General features: G+C 45.3%; 1 protein-coding gene across 1 annotated transcript in view; it reads left to right on the top strand.

Moving 5' to 3' along the window:
• Positions 1-1,819: 1,819 nt before the first annotated feature.
• Positions 1,820-19,127, top strand: part of SNX18 (sorting nexin 18) — a 28,242-nt gene continuing 10,934 nt past the window's right edge. Inside the window, exon 1 of the mRNA XM_033179560.1 lies at positions 1,820-3,697. Coding sequence (XP_033035451.1) covers positions 2,077-3,697 — 1,621 coding nt within the window. The 5' untranslated portion in view covers positions 1,820-2,076. The remainder of the gene's footprint in view (positions 3,698-19,127) is intronic.

Consider the following 19,127-nt stretch of genomic DNA (forward strand, 5'->3'; position numbering starts at 1 on the left):
TTTTCCTGCCACTAGTGGCCATAGGCCCAAACATCATGACAGCCTGTCCTCATCCTTCTGGAAGCCCAATGCGTGGCAAGCACAGAGGCCTCCCACTGGACTCCTACAAACTAAGCACCTGCAGATGCCCATGCCTCAGTGCTACAAATAACCTCGGACACCCAATAATTCCTCAACCACTGTTTCTACAGAGTAGCTCAACCAGTCTGTAAAAAACCATCACCTTAAACTCCTGGAATTTTCACACCTGAAATAAGCCCAAAGTTACTGTACTTTAATCTAAAAAGTAACTACTAAACCAATAGAAGGGGTGAAACTATCTTACATATTCTAGCTTTTCAGAAGTAAAATGAGTTGTATTCTAGAGGTTTAGTTAATGTGGACTTCATGTTTCTGACCACATGAAATGTTGGCATTGAAATTCAATGACCCCTGTTGCTTACTGTGAGAACAGTCAAAACCCAGAATTTTCAGCTAAAAATGTAATTTAGAATATGCTTACTGAATTGAATTAAGGTTTTGCATTAGGATAAACACTGTGGGAGTGATTCTGGTATAGTGAGTTGGTGGTTTTGTGCAAGATGCTTACAATACCACAGCCCTTAGAATAATTGTACACTCTTCTGGCCCGTTTCCCAGATTTCCTTGAAAAGGGTCAGAGGACAGGCTGAAATTAATGACACATGAATGCGGAACCCCAATTAGAAGTGTCTTCAAAGGAATAATTAGCCTAGACTTAATAAGAGGGGATTATGAGAAGAAAAAGCTTTGGGCAAATTATACACCGAAGGAAAAGAAGATAGGAAACAAGGCAACGATAGATTGGAACTGATTATTTCAGGAAGTCATTTTTGTTCTATTTATCTTAAAAATAATATAAATACAGTGAGACATGGAGACAACAGATGGATGGATGGTCACTGACCTCATACTAGGAGTGGCAATGTGAGCATTGGGACGCTTCCTCGTGCATGTACCCTGCAATTGTGAGTTTAGTATCCCTATTCCCTTTGTGAAAGAGGCCAGGGATTTTGCTTCCCCAAATAACAATAACAGCAGCAAAAGCAGCAGCAAACCCTTCAAATCTGCTTACCCTGCCAGATATTGTTTCACTTTCCTCATCTGTAAAACAGGGATTACTTTATGATGGAATCCCCACAACAACCCCTGACGGTAGGAACCATATAAGTGACTTGCTCCAGGTCATACAGCTAGTTAGTGTCAGAACACAGATTGAAATTCAGAAGCCTGGCTCCGAAGTTTGAGCTCTTATTCACTGCACTACATATATCTTTGGGAGGAGAGGCGACACATGCATGTAATAACTGTGTGCGCATTTATTGTACTGGAAACTCTCTTTGCTTCTAATTTTGTCAACCACAGCACCTTCCCTGGCCCTTACTTTGTTCTTGTCAATCTCCTCTCCTTGAGCAGAAGGGAAGGGAGCCTGGTCCATAGGCGAACAGCCCCTCCGCAGAGGCATCCTGTTTTCTTAGTGTAATCACTTATTCGCATTGCAAAATATTACATGCGTGGGTTAAGCCATTCTAGGAGCATTCACTGAGCGCTCAGAGTGGGAACGTTTATCATGCATGCAAATACTAACTTACTTTCTAGAGAATGTTTAACTTAAAAGCCTAAAAAAATCTCAGATAATTCACTCGGAATAGAAACCTCCTTCAGCCGCGCTCACTACGGCGCCCGGCTTCGCAGCGCCAGCCACGAGGGGGCAGTGGCCGCCGCAAAGCCGAGGCGGGCGGTGGGCTCGGCGGCTCGGCCATCGCTTGCTCTCGCCTGGCAATGGGCTCTCGGCCGTGGATTAGCGCAGCTGGAGACGTGGGAGGCCGCGGGCCCCGCCCCCGACCGGTGGCGGCTGCGGCGGCGCAGCGAGGCAGTCGGCACTGCGAAGTGGAGGCGCCGCGAGCGGAGGGCGCGACCGGCGGGTCCGGGCAGCGTGGGTTCGCCGCTTTGGGGGCTCCAGTCCGCGCGCCAGGGTCGAGCTGCACCGCGGGCTCCTTAGGTGGGCCTCGGCTTGGGACGCCGGGAGTCGGGACCGCTAGTCGGGGCGCCGGGACCATGGCGTTGCGCGCCCGGGCGCTGTACGACTTCAGGTCGGAGAACCCGGGCGAGATCTCGCTGCGGGAGCACGAGGTGCTGAGCCTGTGCAGCGAGCAGGACATCGAGGGCTGGCTCGAGGGGGTCAACAGCCGCGGCGACCGCGGCCTCTTCCCAGCTTCCTACGTGCAGGTGATCCGCGCCCCCGAGCCCAGCCTGGCGGGAGACGGCGGCCCGAGTGCCCCGGCACGCTACGCCAATGTGCCCCCCGGGGGCTTCGAGCCCCTGCCCGCCGCGCCGCCCGCCTCCTTCAAGCCGCCGCCCGACGGCTTCCAGCCGCTGCTGCAGCCACAGCAGGCGCCGCCTCCGAGCACCTTCCAGCCGCCCGGCGCGGGCTTCCCGTACGGTGGGGGCGCCCTGCAGCCGTCGCCTCAGCAGCTCTACGGCGGCTACCAGGCCAGCCAGGGCAGCGATGATGACTGGGACGACGAGTGGGACGACAGCTCCACGGTGGCTGACGAGCCGGGCGCTCTGGGCAGCGGAGCATACCCAGACCTCGACGGCTCGTCCTCGGCGGGTGTGGGCGCAGCCGGCCGCTACCGCCTGTCCACGCGTTCCGACCTGTCCCTGGGCTCCCGCAGCGGCTCGGCGCCTCCGCAGCACCACCCGTCGGGGGCTAAGAGCTCGGCCACAGTGAGCCGCAACCTCAACCGCTTCTCCACCTTCGTCAAGTCCGGCGGGGAGGCCTTCGTGCTGGGGGAGGCGTCAGGCTTCGTGAAGGACGGGGACAAGCTGTGCGTGGTGCTGGGGCCCTATGGCCCCGAGTGGCAGGAGAACCCCTACCCGTTCCAGTGCACCATCGACGACCCCACCAAACAGACCAAGTTCAAGGGCATGAAGAGCTACATCTCCTACAAGCTGGTGCCCACGCACACGCAGGTGCCGGTGCATCGGCGCTACAAGCACTTCGACTGGCTCTACGCTCGCCTGGCGGAGAAGTTCCCGGTCATCTCCGTGCCCCACCTGCCCGAGAAGCAGGCCACCGGCCGCTTCGAGGAGGACTTCATCTCTAAGCGAAGGAAGGGCCTGATCTGGTGGATGAACCACATGGCCAGCCACCCGGTGCTGGCGCAGTGCGACGTCTTCCAGCACTTCCTGACGTGCCCCAGCAGCACTGACGAGAAAGCCTGGAAGCAGGGCAAGAGGAAGGCCGAGAAGGACGAGATGGTGGGTGCCAACTTCTTCCTGACCCTCAGCACACCCCCTGCCGCTGCCCTTGACCTGCAGGAGGTGGAGAGCAAGATCGACGGCTTCAAGTGCTTCACCAAGAAGATGGACGACAGCGCGCTGCAGCTCAACCACACAGCCAATGAGTTCGCGCGCAAGCAGGTGACAGGCTTCAAAAAGGAGTATCAGAAAGTGGGCCAGTCCTTCCGCGGCCTCAGCCAGGCCTTTGAGCTGGACCAGCAGGCCTTCTCGGTGGGCCTGAACCAGGCCATCGCCTTCACCGGAGATGCCTATGACGCCATTGGCGAGCTCTTTGCGGAGCAGCCCAGGCAGGACCTGGATCCCGTCATGGACCTATTAGCGCTGTATCAGGGGCATCTGGCCAACTTCCCGGACATCATCCACGTTCAGAAAGGTAAAGCCTGGCCCTTAGATCAGGTGATATGGAGTGTATTGTGCAGGCTGAAAGGGGTGACTTCGACAGCAGTACTACTGTGGGTTTCAGACTCATATTCTACCGGTGGGGAAGCAAGCAGAGACGTGGACGCCTGGCTCTTTTCCCGAGTGTAAGGTGGATTGCTCGACAGGCAGCTTCCTCCTCGAGTATCTCCCGGTAGGGAGTGAGTACTCTTTCTCGAAGGTTCAAAGAGTACCTTTGATAAGAGTGCTATCATTTTAGAGTTTGAATAGTTGAGTAATGAGCTGCTCAGATCTGTAATCTTCAGACGAGGGTAGAATTAGAAGGGAACCCAAACCATGTTAGGCATCTGTTTGAACACTGCACTGTCACTTAGTGGTCGGTTTCAAAAAGGGAGGAAATAATGGAGAAGAACGGATGTCTGTAAATAAAGAGAAATCTGCTTTCACCCTTCCACACCTCTCAATCTCTGCTTTGGTAGAGGAATTAAGATCAATTCTCTGAGCTTAAGAACTTCCTGCAAAGAATTCTTGCCTGCAACCTTCGCGAAGTGAAGTAAAAACCCTAATTTACTTTGTGAAGTGAAGTAAAAACCTTAATTTCAGGAAAAGCGTACTCATTTTGAGTTTGGAATCTATTAATGTACTGGAATTGAGAACGTTGCTTAGGAAAATTGTATAGGGAAACGACGTAGAGTGAATATAATCTGAGGATTGGATCTGAGAGTGGTGTTACTGGTATCCCTGTGAGTTAGCTGTCCAACTGTCAGAGTTCATGAGTTATTAATAGTTGTTAGTGTCTCTGACCTTTGCTAAAGCACCGGAATTTGCAAATTAAAAAAAATATATATATATAGCAGTAGTCTTTGTCTTAACATTTCTCACTAATGTGCATTCTGATATAATGCCTTGATTGAGAGAATGGGGAGGTGTGGGAGTTAGTGAGGCAGTCTTGCCTGTGAAAGTCCAGTGTAAGGGCGGCTAGGCAACAGGGAAACTTACTGTCCCTGTTTCCTGAGCAGGTCTGGCCTTTACTGATGAAGTGCTCACTGCCTTTCTTGTGCGCCAGTCCATTTATGAGCAACCCTAATCTCTGGCATGTCTTTTCTTGCATTGAACTGAAGTTTGCCTCCCTTGATTGTCTTTCTGTTCCCTGGGACCGCCTTCAGACATTTGGAGACAGCAGTCTCGCTTCCTTCCTCTCTGCTTCTCTCCTTCCCCTTCCAAATGTGTGACTGGTCTTGACTCTTATGGGGGAAAGGGGCTTGCTGGGAGAATGATCAAACGCTTTCAGTCTTGTTGCTGCTGCTGAAAGGTAGTACCCTGGACATCAGTACTAATTTTAGTAGAGAGCAGTAACTTTCTTGGCAATTTGCAATTTGTAAATGCAGTCTAATATTGAATTTGCTTTTTGTGCAATCACATTGCTGTTGACCTATATTAAACCTGTATTTACATTCCCTATGCCTTTTTTTAAAAATATAAATTGTTATGAATCTTTGACTTTTTTGACTGGTGTTGGTGGAACTTCCTTTGTGAACCTTAATAGAGGGACTTAGCATTTAAATTCCATTGTGTTACATCATTCTGGACCTATGCTGGCTGCCCTTTTACACATTTCTGTGAGTTTGTGCAAATTACTGGTAAATAGTTGAAAGGATGGAACCAAGTACAGACACTTGGACATATGTGCTGGGCCGCTGGTGTGTGTCTACTTTAGGTTGGCATCAGTTCATTCACTGTCAATCACACCATGCACTCAGCCTTTGTCAAGTGGCCTGCTTTTGAAATTGTGTATTAGAAAAGGTATGGTGTGTGTTCTAATATCTATTTTGAGTTTATAGCAATGGTCTACTTAGTCTATTAAACCATCTGGTTATGGCCAGGGTCACGCCTGTAATCCCAGCATTTTGGGAGGTCGAGGCAGGAGGATTGCTTTAAGGCCAGGAGTTTGAGACCAGCCTGGGCAACACAGGGAGACTCCCATGTCTACAAAAAATAAGGAAGTTAGCGTGGCATGGTGGCTCATATCTATAGTCCTAGCTACTAGGGAGGCTGATACTGGAGGATTGCTTGAGGATAGGAGTTTATTTGAGGTTGCAGTGAGCCATAATTGAACCATTGTCCTCCGGCTTGGGTGACAGAGCAAGACCCTGTGTCCAAAACAAAAAAACAAAAAATATGTAGTTTATTTACTTATTTATTTATTTTGTAGAGACGGCTTGTCTCTAACTCTTGGGCTCAAGCAATCCTCCCAGCTCAGCCTCCCAAAGTGCTGGGATTACAAACATGAACCACCATGCCCAGCCTAGTTTATCTTTTTTTAATTATAGAACTGGATTTGTCTCCTGTCACTTGGGATTTGAAAAACTTCCTTCATTAAAACCAGTATCATTTTATGTGGCTTAAACAGATCCAAGAACACTAAACATAATCTTTAGGAACTTTGGAAAGAACAGCAGTTGATATTCAGTATAGTTTGTTTCTGCTGTAATCTTGGTGTGTAATGTACAGTGAGCCTGTGTCCCTAGATTACACATCTTTAGAAAGTACTACCATTTAAAGTGACAGTGTACAGTACATAAGGCTTAAAGCATTTGCTTATAGCCAGTGTTTATCAAGGATGCTAGTGTAGGCCATTTTTAGGAGTATAGATGAGACAAATATCATAAGCCAGGATAAAAGCTTTTTGAGCGTATTCAGGACTTGTGATTGTAAAGAGCACCTCAATTCCATCACCTCTCCCACTCCAACTGTTACACACTTGAAATATGGCTAATGTGACTAAGGAACTCAATATCGATCAACAGAGATGATAGAACTTTTCCATCAGTGCTGAAAGTTCTATCGGGCAGTGCTGTGTTAAACTGCTGGCTGCAGTTTAACTATCAACCCCATCGTAAGCTTCTCCGGCAAATTATCTTTGAATGTACTTTCCTGATAGCTTTATTTTTGCCTGGTCATCTCATGGCACCTCTTCCTTCCCATATAGGCTTAATTAATAAAAACTGGGAAGGGGAAGCAAGTCTTGCTAGACTCTTCTTTGCTGAACTTCCCAGGCACTCAGCCTGAGTGACATTTCAGTAGTGTGAGCATCTCTTGCAGTGTGTCCCATTCAGAAAACACACTGGTTTCGGGACGGATGTCTGAGGCCATCCTGGTGAGAACCCAGCTACAAAATGAGGGTGGAAAACTCAAATGCTCTTAAATGTAGTGGGCTGACATTTTCCTGACTGTACTAAATACTGAACCCATTCTTTAGTAATGGTTTTAATGTACACACTTTCTGCAAAAGTGAAGAAAGCGATACAGTTCCTTCAGCCAAAAGAGAATTCTGGAATTTTGATTTTTTTTCATCAATGAATGGAGTCTTAGATAAACAGAACTATTTAGGTTAATGGAGTTGAGCAAAGAAAGATGGTAGTTTGCTGTAGTCTGTGGTACATTAGATGGGAATTCAGAATCTACTGAAATTTTATTTGTGTTTTGCTTCGACCTAACGGGAGTCCTTTAAGTTCTTTGTTCATAGGCAGCTCATCGATCCCCAACTAGGCACTGTGCACATGTTTGTTACCGAAATGTAACCCCTGTGGTCTTGATTTTTTTTTCTTAAGTGATAGCATGTTATGTTCTCCCTCTTTATCATGCCTGTCTGCAGTATACCTTTATGGTGTTGATGTTGGTGAGTTTGGGGTAGTACTGAGGAATATATTTTATTATTACTTTCTTGGCATATTCAGTTTTGTGTCCGAAGATGTAATTGATCTCTAATATTTAATAAAGCTAAATCTAGGGGCAGCAAGTTGAGGTTTAAAAGCTTTAGGTTTACCTCTTGGGGTTATTGCAAAAAGAAAAGACTGTAAAAGATGATGAGAAATACTGGTTTCATCCTTGTTTAGGAATTTGGACTAAATAAAGATGGCTAAAGGAAGTTCTTTTAAGTGAAATGTCTTTATTCTAGAGAAAAGATGTATAATAGTGTTAAATTGATTTGTCAGTTTGGGCTGTGTGAAGCAGGGAGGCAGGACTAGATAAGTAAATAGGAAGTCCTGTTTTCTGTACTCTTAAATATATAGAATCTACTTCATTGCTCTCTTAAGTGTCCCAGATGGAGCCTTTTTTCAATAAAAAATAGCCCCAGGACTTCAGGAATGGTATACCAGTAGTGGGCCTATCAGTCTTGCTGGGTAGAATTTCACTATTGTGCTTCCTTTTACCACTAGTAGAGTTGGCCTCATGTCCTTCAGACATTAATTAAAGATAGCTGGAGTCCCAGCAGGGCACACAAGGTAAGGCTGGGCCACACTGAGACCTTCCCTGTCTGCTCCCCATTCTCCTGTAGCTAAAAATAGCCCTGAAAGGGTGGTGCCAGGAATACAGAAAAAAGCTCTAAGAAGTCAGGGCTGTTTGCAAATTCATCCTTATTTTTGAAACCTCTGGACTAGAAATTGAGACTGTTCATTCTTTTTGTTTTCCACTCCATCTTTTTTTTTTTTTTTTTTTTTTTTTTTTTTTTTTTGAGACGAAGTCTTGCTCTGTCGCCCGGGCTGGAGTGCAGTGGCTGGATCTCAGCTCACTGCAAGCTCCGCCTCCGGGTTTACGCCATTCTCCTGCCTCAGCCTCCCGAGTAGCTGGACTACAGGCGCCAGCCACCTCGCCCGGCTAGCTTTTTGTATTTTTTTAGTAGAGACGGGGTTTCACCGTGTTAGCCAGGGTGGTCTCAAACTCCTGACCTCGTGATCCGCCCGTCTCGGCCTCCCAAAGTGCTGGGATTCCACTCCATCTTTAGTTGAACCCATTTCTCCTCTCTGCTGCATTTACCCCCAGACGTTCTCTAAGAAGACTTCATATCTCTAAAAAGAGAACAGGTCTGGGGCTTATCCTTTGCCCCAGTTTGTTTTCTTAGGGAAAATAAGATAACCTTTGGTGCTTTTGAAATACATGACTCAGTTCCTTGGTTAAAATATAAATGTGACTGCCCAAGGACAGTCTTGGGCATGAAACTGGGCATGAGCAAGGACAGTCTTGGGTATGGGCACTGCTCATACCACCCTGTCAGGGGTTTCTCAGACTTCTTTTTTGAGCCACATAGACTTCAGAGTCACACCGATTGCAGTGGGACTGAAGGGAGGCAGAGGACCTGCACTCCCACCCTCCTCCCAGCAACTCAGGGAGCCTATGGGGTTTCCTTGTTCAGAAATGTTGTCCTGTCTGGCCATCTTAGGACTTCCAAGCGTGTTGCCAGAACCCAAACAAGTGAGAAGTTCTGTGATTCACTTACAAACCCTTCCCTTAAACTGTTTAACATGTTCCTTCTCTTCGGGCTGAATAAAAAACTATTATTGTATTGCCTCATGTATTTTTAAATCAAAGTTTAAATATCAAGTTAGATTTAATTTGCCATATAATTTTGAAGCTCCATATCATTAACTAAAGGATTATAAAGTGGCAGAGTAATGCTGAGCTCTGTTTGACGAGATTATATCTGGGAGGCAGACGTGTATCATATCCCACATTTATACAACACCAACTAGAATCTGGCCGCTCTGCCGGTGTCTGCAGGAGGGTTGGGTAGGCCTCTGGTCTTTAGTGAGTTCTTTGACTAGCTATAAAGACAGCCTCGGCAGTTCCTTGTGCCAGATTTCTGAGAGCCTGGTGGATGGGCCAGTCTGCCCCAGAAGTTGCACCAAGGGGATGGCACTAGGCTGGGTCTGCTGAGAGAGCTGTGCCAGTGAAGGGCACAGCCAAGCCAAAAAGCCGTGGGTGCGGAGCCTCATCGCCGTGGGAGCTGGCCTGTCGGGACCAGCATGGGCTCTGGAGAGTCAGTATGTGAGCATGGAGGAGTTTTGAACAAGTTATTTTAACCTGTGTAATGCTCAGTTATCTTTGGCCAAGTGGGGGAACTTCCTCACAAGGTCAGCATAATAATTAAATGTTATGGTTCTTAGTAGCTAGTCACTAAATGTTTATTTTTGAAAAATAGGTGAATTTAAAGGCAATGGCAGCCAGGCATGGTGGCACATGCGTGTAATCCCAGCTACATGAGAGGCTGAGGAAGGAGGGTCACTTGAGCCCAGGAGTTCAAATCCAGCTAGAGCAACACAGTGAGACCTTGTATCTTAAAAAGGAAAAAAAAAAAAAAAATTAAGAGCACTCTCCTTTGAAGGACAATTTCAGTAATCTTATCATCCTTCCTGGCAAACTATTGCCACACGAATTGCAGGCAAAAGTACAAAAGCTCAAGGAGTCTTCAGTCTAGCAATTAAATATCTACTTTAATCAGTTTGCCCTGTATTGCACACCCGAAGTAATGGTAACTGGGATAAATGTCGATGTTATTTGGAGTAACTGGTTTGTTGTTGTTCACATTGAAGAGTGTATGTTAACTGTCTCCTGCTGGCTCCCTCCAACCCAAATCACTTGTGTTCTGGTGCAAATCACTTAACTTTCTGAGCTTCAGTTTCCTCATCTGTAAAAGTGAGGTTCATCATTTCCTAGGTACCATTTTGTTAGTTGACTTTTTAAAAAAATAAGATTAGTCTTACGTATCCAGGAAACTTTTAGACATTGTTTCAGGCTGGTTTTAATAGTGTTCTGTCTGCTTATGTGACTGTTATCTGGGAGCATGAAAAGCCCTTACCAATTGGTATGAAAGAACATTTATGTACGTTTAATTCAGATCAGCAAACATGCATTGCAGGCTTACCTCACTAGGAACTTTGAATGTAAATGTGATTAATACCTGGCCTGCTGCCGCCTGGTGAGGGTTCCCAGGTATTCTGAAGCTGCATTGTGGTAGACAGCTGGAGCGACTTCTCTCTGACCCAAATTAATAGGACCACCAAAGAGATAAATTATGACAGTTTTTTTAAGATGGAGTCTTGCTCTGTTGCCCAGGCTGGAGTGCAGTGATGCAATCTCGGCTCACTCCAACCTCCGCCTCCCGAGTTCAAAAGATTCTCCTGCCTCAGCCTCCTGAGTAGCTGGGATTACAGGCATGTGCCACCATGCTTGGCTAACTTTTATATTTTTTTAGTAGAGATGGGATTTCACCGTGTTGGCCAGGCTGGTCTTGAACTCCTGCCTCAAGCAATCTACCCACCCACCTTGGCCTTCCAAAGTGCTGGGATTACAGGCATGAGCCACTGTGCCCAGCCTCTGATATTGATCTTATAGCTTGATTAAACTTTAATTTGAGCGAGTTTTAGTTCATGTGTCATTTCTGTACCTTTTCTTATGACTTATCGCTCACTGTAATTTGACTTTCCTCTTCTGCTAAATAAATTGTTATTTAGCAGGTAAGGGGACAATGAAGGAAGGGGAGCTAAAATCATTAGATTTATTCATAGAGCGCTCTAAAAGATAAACTAGATTTTATTCAACAAATAGGTACGTACCCTTCATTGTCTAGGCACGATTCAAGATGCCAGTGTTGCATCAGTGGCCAAAACAAAGATCCCCACCCTTGTGGAGCTTGCAGTCTAGCAGGGTGGAGACACTCAATGAAAAACAAACACAGGAAGTAAGTTTTAATGTATGTTGGAGTTTGGTATGTGCTAGGAGAAAAAAGTAGAGCAGGGAAAAGAGGGCATGGGAGGGAGGATGAAGTACTAGAAAGAGTGCTCAAAGTAGGTCTCATTGAGAAAGTGAGATTTAAGCAGAGACCTGAATCACTCTGGAGTCAGGGGAGTCATCCAAGCAGGTATCTCAGGGGAGAGCTTGTCAGGCAGAGGGTTTAGCTAAAGTAAGGCCCTGGAGTGGGCATGTGCCAAGCAGATTGAGGAACAGCAAGGCCAGGTGGTTGGAGTTAAGAGGATCCTAGGAGATGAGGTCATGGAAAGTGAGATTTGCAAGGCTTTGCAGGTCACTGTTAGGACTTGGGATGAAAGCCCAAGTCAGATGGAAGCAATTAGAGGGTTTTGAGCCAAGGTATGACATCCAGCTGGACATATCAACAGACTTAGTCCAGAGCAGTGAGAATAGAATGGCGTGGGGCAGTCAAAGGTGGATGGAAGCAGGGAGCTAGTAGGAAATTCTCAAGTAATCCGGGTGAGAGATGCTGGTGGCCTGAACCAAAGTAGAGACAACAGAGGTGGTAGGGGAGGGGATCCCCCTCCGGATATATTTTGGAGGTAGAATCAACAGGTTTTCCTGAGGGATGGGATTGTGAAGGATGTGACATGCGAGAGAAAGAGGAGTCATCAATGGTGACTCCGCAATTTTGGCCTGGCCTACAATAAGAATTGTCAGAACAGCAGTGGGGAGCAGCAATCAGGACCTGAGTTTTCTCCTTTTAGGTAGATCAGGCTCATGCATTCTGTTCCACGTCTCCCCACCCCAACACAAGCACTTTCAAGCTTCAGGTCTAGTCTGCTTCCTTGGAGTATCCCCCTTGGATTGTAGTCCTTTTGTGAATAATTGTCTTATGCGATGCTCAGTTATTAGTGTGTGGGTTTTTTATGTTCCTGTGTTGTGTAGCTGTTAAATACTGTTTTATACATGCATAGCAAGTACTTAATGAATGCTTGTTGAATTAATGAAGTAAGCACTCAGTAGCTACTTGGTTGATCTTGAAATAGATTTATAAGATGTTTTTGTTTTTCTATTTATATGATGATGGATAACAGTCTAAAAGTGTATAGGAAATAAAGATAGAATCTGGATGTATTTTATGGATGAAGTCATTAACAATGTGAGTGATTTAAAAGTCTTAAAGAGTTATGTGTTTATGAAATGACTTTCCGTAATTCATTGGGGAGGGGAGAGGAAGTTTGAAAATGCTTAAAGTGCCAGAGAATTAATATTGTATACCTCATGATTTCACTTTATATTGATTCTTGGTGTTTAAACTTACGCATGCACACACACACACATATACACCCACACATTTTCCTCATTAGTAAGTTTTAGTTATGATATTTTTACTGGGGTCTCATTTGCTTAATTCAGAGCACAAGATCCAGAGAATACATTCACCTTGTTGCTTGACTTGGATGCACATGGAGCACTGAGCTCATGTGTGGAGCAGTAGGTACTTGCCCTCATGGAAGGCTCTCTCATTCCATGAGGGAAGTAGAATGTGTGCATAGAGGACTGAGATAGAAGGTAGATTTAACTTAGTGCTGCGAATAAGACGGTGCATGGGAGTCCAGGGGATAGAGAGGAATTGTCAGTTTATGTTAGAGGCTTGAGTGGGCAGCATTTGGATTCTCCCTTTGAAATATGGTCACAGTGTGACTTTTGGAGGAGCATAGGGGGAAAGCGCACTCCTGATCTTAAAATGCTTTAGCATAGATTTGATAAGCATACAGTAATTGATAAGCAAGGTACCCAGTGCTCAGGTCAGTGAAGGGAACTGAAGTGAGGAGCTGTCACTGTACTGTGCGAGACACAGTCGTGGACATGCACCATGATGTGAAATAGGACAGAAGGAGGAGTAATTATGGGGAGTGGATGGGAAGGTTCAGGGGTGGCTTCTGCCAGTCTTAGTCTAAGAAGAGTCTTGAAAACAAGTGGAAGTTTGCCCAGCCGGCAGAGTGGGGGAAGGGCATTGTGGGCCGAACCGTATGGGATCAGTCCTGACTGCCTCTCAGAACCAGCTGCTGAGGGGAGACAGCAGAATATGGGGCCCCACCCTGGATCTGAATCAGAATGTCTGTGCTGCCTAGACATTGGTGTTCTTTGAAAAGCTCCTCACTTGCTTTTGATGTACTGCTGGGTTTACAGCTGCTGTTGGAGGTTATAGAGGAAACATGGAAGATCATATGGGGTGCTGACATGGTCAGGCCTTCACTTAAGATGGACAGGTCCTGGGGGCAGGTGTAGAACGTGGTTGGGGGTTAAGTGAAATGGAGAGCTCTCACAGGAATTCAGACCAGATGTGATAACATCCTAACGGGGGGGGGGAGTGTCCATGGGAGTGGGAGCAGAACACAGAAGGGGCTGCTTGCCTGCAGAGTAGGGTAAGGGACAGGGAGAAGTACAAAATGACCTGCAGATTAGAGGCTCTGGGTCACCAGTAGAGATGCCTGGAGATGGCCTGGAGCGGGGTCTGCAGACTACAGCCCACGGGCCAGATTCACCCAGGCACCTGTTTGTTACAGTGCTTGGGCTAAGAATGGTTTTTGTATTTTTAAATGATTCTGTGTTTAATGGTTCTATAAGTCCCTACATAATAACCTCAATTTTCCCTCTGGACCTGCAAAACCTAAAATGCTTACTGTCTGGCCCTTAAAGAAAATGTTTGCTGACCCTTGACTTGGAGGACAAGCAGGTTAGGGGAGTGAGAGTGGCTACTCTTTTTTTTTTTTTTGAGACGGAGTCTCGCTCTATTGCCCGGGCTGGAGTGCAGTGGCTGGATCTCAGCTCACTACAAGCTCCGCCTCCCGGGTTTACGCCATTCTCCTGCCTGAGCCTCCCGAGTAGCTGGGACTACAGGCGCCCGCCACCTCGCCCGGCTAGTTTTTTGTATTTTTTTAGTAGAGACGGGGTTTCACTGTGTTAGCCAGGATGGTCTCGATCTCCTGACCTCGTGATCCGCCCGTCTCGGCCTCCCAAAGTGCTGGGATTACAGGCTTGAGCCACCGCGCCCGGCCGAGAGTGGCTACTCTTTATTGAGCACTTACTATGTGATAAGCAGTATTCCAAACATTTTATATATGTCCTTTTTTTTTTTTTTTTTCCACTAGAAAATTCAGAAGCGATACCTTGTCTTAATTCCATGCAGGAATGGGTATGACAGCAGTGTGGTTGTTAGCAGGGAATAAAACCAGATGGGTTTGAATTCCTGCCAGCTTCACTGTGTAACCTTGGGCCACACACTTCTTAACCTCTGTTTCCTTGTGTGTAACATGGAGTAACTATGTTATTAATACAATAGTTGATATTGTATTAATAGCTGATTAATTATCAGCTATTGCATTAGTTTCCTGTGGCTGCTGTAACAAATTCCTACAAACTAGGTGATTTACAACAACAGAAATGGATTCTCTTAGAGTTCTAGAGAGGAGAAGTCTGGAAGGACAGTGTGGCAGTGCCATGCTCCCTTTAGAGGCTCTAGGGGAGACCCCTCCCTTGCCTCTCCAGCTTCTGGTGGTTGCCAGCAGCCCTTGGTTTTCCTTGCTCTGCAGCTGTATCACCTCAGTATGCCTCCATCCTCACGTGGCATTCTCCCTGTGTCTCTGTCTCTGTCTTCTCTTAAGGACACCCGTTGTCCTAGATTTAGGGCCCACCCTAATTTACCAGAATGACCTTACCTTAACTAATTACATATTCAGAGACCCTGCTTCCAAAAAAGGTCACAGTCAAAGGTTCCATGTAGATTTTAGGGGTACACTATTTAACTCAGCACAGTTTTTAACTCCCCCAAAGTTGTGTCATCTCATTTGGTGGCTGTGAAAACTGAGGCTCAGGGAAGTTAAGTGATTTTCCAGGCTCAAGGAGCTAATGAGGAGAGCTAGGATTCGAGCGCGTTATTTGCCTTAAGTTGAGACTGATACTTCTTATGCTACAATACGTAACATGCTTGTTAGAAAATTGACTTATTCTACAGGCAGTCAGCAGCCATAAAGGTTTCAAACTGAAGAGTGACATTTAATCATAATCAAAATAGCTATCATGTTTTGAAGACTTCCTGTGTGCCAAGCATGGTGCTTTGTGTTTTATATTTTTTATATCTATTTAAGCTTCATAGGAGCTTTTGAGATAAATGCTCTTCTTATACCCATTTTGCAGACAGGAGCTGAACCACAGAATTTTTTTTTTTTTTTTTTTTTTTTGAGACAGACTTTTGCTCGTTACCCAGGCTGGAGTGCAGTGGCGCGATCTCGGCTCATCGTAACCTCCACCTCCTGGGTTCAAGTGATTCACCTGCCTCAGCCTCCTGAGTAGCTGGGATTATAGGTGCCTGCCACCACTCCCGGCTAATTTTTTGTATTTTTAGTAGAGACGAGGTTTCACCATGTTGTCCATGCTGGTCTCGAACTCCTGACCTCAGGTGATCTACCTGCCTCGGCCTCCCAAAGTGCTGGAATTACAGGTGTGAGTCACCGCGCCCAGCCAAACCACAGAAATTTAAACTGCAAGTTCCCAGAGGCATCCTTCGCTGGTGCACCCTGGCTCCCTGAGGCAGGGCTTTTGGCAGTTACTCCTGTTGGTCGGGCAGAGATGAGAAGGCTTTTAGAGTACTCCAGGGGAAGAGTTGGTTTTGGAAAGAAACAGGTGAATCGAGACACCTGCTAGGTATCATGGCAGGACCTGGTGAGGCGCTGGCTGTCCTGAGGAATCTAGTGTTACCTTAGAGGTTTTAAGTTTGGGTGGTAGAAAGTAGTGAAGCCAGTGATAGAAGAGGTAGGCAGACTGAGAAGAGGAGCAGGACTAAAAGGAAAGACCAGGAATGGGGCTGAAGGGAGTCTTAGAAAATCCTGTTTTCCAGGCCTTTTATTGTGTTTAGTTATGTTGACATTTGTGATTTTCACCAGAACCACCTATTGTCTGCAGCAAGACATTTTTAACTAAATACTAATAGATGTTAGTGTGGATAATCTGTAAATTTTCACGTTTTATGATTTGTATTTCATGTATATTTTAAAACTTGATACATTTTTAGATGCTTTGTTTTGTGTTTAGTTGGTTATTTATGATTTCATGCAAGGATGTCCAGATGTGGTCAGAGTAAAGACTCACAGCCACCGGACACCTGGGCCCTGCCAGTGCAAGGCAGCAGGAAAACCACAGGAGTGAGGAGTGTCCTTACGTTTAAAACAGCTGAGTTAGGAATTATCTCCACAGCTTCGTGATCATGAAGGGATGTGAAGTGGTACTCAGGGTAACGAAGAGTGCTTGTGCTGTTCACCAGGCACTACCACCATGGCATACGTGGCAATTGGGACAATGGCGTTTACAGTTTCAGATAAAAACTGGAAAATTACCTGAAAACGAGAAATGCATTCTTTGCAAATATTCTGCTAACTCCAGCATGAACCACAGTGCTCTCAGATAGGGTCCCATAAGTGCCCTGGCACCGCGCGTGTGGCTCGCCTTGCCTTGGCTTCTCTTCTAAAGAGCAGGGCCACTTTACTCTCTTCCTGGCCCCATCTAGTGGGACTTCCGTTTAGATTTATTTTAGCAGCTTCTATTTAGATTTATTTTGGCTTGGGTCTCCCTTTATCTTTCTAGAAAAAAAGAGAATAAGGTTTTACCTTTCATTAAAGGTACTTTCCCGAGTTCACTCTTTTCTTTGGTACAGATATGCTTGTTGTCATGTGTCAAAAGTGTTGGCAGCTGGCAAACATATTATTGTTGCTTTTTTTTTTGGTAGAGACTAGTACCAGTATCTGTGCACATACCTCAGGTAATTAACTGGGCACTGCAGACTTCAGGCCCCAATTTGTGTCCTCTGAATTTGAACCATTATATAAGTTTTACTTTACAAAATCAGTTTTTTAAAAGTTTCATTGTATGGTCAGCATTATCAAGGATAGTATGTCTACCTTATTTTATTAAGAGTCTATGGGTATCAGATCTTTAAGAAAAGAAACAACATGGTTTTCTTTCTCATTCTCAGATTTTAAAGTCTTCATCTATATTTGCTTGGCTATAGGCAACATTTTAGACATCATACCCAAAAACACTTCTCAAATAAAGACACTGTGTTTTCAGAATTCTCCTGAAACTATCACCCTAGTAATTTTATCACATATTTAATATTCATTATAGACTGGAACACAAGAACCTTTATATATATAAAATTACCAGCAAGAAACAGTTTTGCCAGATAAACCACAAGAGGTACAATCATGTGATTTCTCTCTTCATTTTTGGAATGAGGTGAACTGTATGAATACATATGCATAGTAAGTAAAAGTAATCATGTTTTAAGGTATTTATACTCAAGTGAATATTTGTATTCAAACTGAATATCATTCTGCATTTAGACATTAGGTAATTGCTGAATGAAACTATAAGAACTACTTAATTAGAGTATAGCAACACTTTTACCTGAAACAGACTGATGATATCTTCAGGATGAAATCAAGCTTAGAGGTCTGAATTCTTTAAGTGATTTTTTTTTTCCGTCAAGCAACCAGGTTTTTTTCTTTTTGCAATTGAATATGCTTGTCTTTATCCTCTTCCCTACTTTTCAAAATGGTTCAAAAGTTCTTTGTCATTTATTATATTTATGAATTTAAAAGTGCATTTTAAATTATCTTTGAATTTTGATAGTTATTAGCTTTAGGGACCTTTATTAGTCCATTCAGAAAATTGCTTTCCCTGACTTGAGTTCAGTATATTAATTTTGTACCCTCCAGGGTTTATTAATGTGGTCCAAATCCTGGAGCCCACTTAGTATGAATCCATGCAGGAATAGTATTTAGGGTCTGGAGGTGGTTTGTGGGTTGCTCATCCCTATGTTGGTGGCATAGGCTCCTAGGAGGCGTGGGGTACTGGTGTAGTGTGCTGTGTTTGAGGCCGGTCTATGGGGCTTTGCGATTGCCATGGGTAGGGCAGTCGGCCACGTACAAGGGAATTAATTACCTGAGTTGGGCAGACCCAGGTTGACATGCAGCTGGACACTGAGTAAAATTATTTAGTTTCCCGGAGTTTCACTTTCTGCCTCTGAAAATGGTGGCAATGATTACTTTTATTTCAGGGTTAAAGAGAAGAAAATGAGACATGCAAAGTGCAGAGCACAGGTGTGCACAGCGCAGGCACTCCTCTGTGATGGTCGAGTGGCTGGATGGCCGTCCTGCTTCTCTATTTTAAGTGGATGCTGGCCTTTGCTTTTTGAGACGTTTTGCTCAAAACAATATGAAAAAGTAAAAATAAATATTAGAGCAGAGAGGGGGAAGGGTAATCAACAAGTAGGTGGAGACCAACAGGGAGGAAGGAAAGGGGAGGGGAAGAAGTTAATGGGGAGTTAGCAGGGAAGGCCAGGGTGTGGATCCCAGCAATGAGAGGATAAGAACCCAATAGGCCATGTTGACCAAATTAGCATTTTCTTTCAGCATGTTACATGTGCCAGGGAATGAAGAAAAACAGGCCGAGTCCAGTCTTGAGCGACTTCTAAGCAGCTGTCCCTGTTGCCCTTCAGCCTGTCTCCTGTTCTTTCCCGTACACCATGGCTTCTGTTTTCTGGGGAAGGGCCCCTGGAAGACAGAAATCGAGTTAATGTTTTTGGCACATTCATGATTTCAAAATTAAATAAGGTGCTTTCTTTTTTCTTTTTTTTTTTTAAGGGAGAAAATGTAGCTTTGGATTCCTGTTGCTTAGTGACTGGGCCTTTTGTATAATTAGTCTTAGAAGAGACAAAACATACTGAGAATAAGAGATTGGATTGAGGAAAAGAAGGCAAAGTTCAGGTACAAGAACTGGATGGGGTTGGGCGGAGACCTCTTGGAGCCATGGCAAGTCCTGTGGGGGCCTGAGTT

This window comes from Trachypithecus francoisi, unplaced genomic scaffold, assembly GCF_009764315.1.
Source record: "Trachypithecus francoisi isolate TF-2019V2 unplaced genomic scaffold, Tfra_2.0 Lachesis_group2, whole genome shotgun sequence".
Taxonomy (NCBI): domain Eukaryota; kingdom Metazoa; phylum Chordata; class Mammalia; order Primates; family Cercopithecidae; genus Trachypithecus; species Trachypithecus francoisi.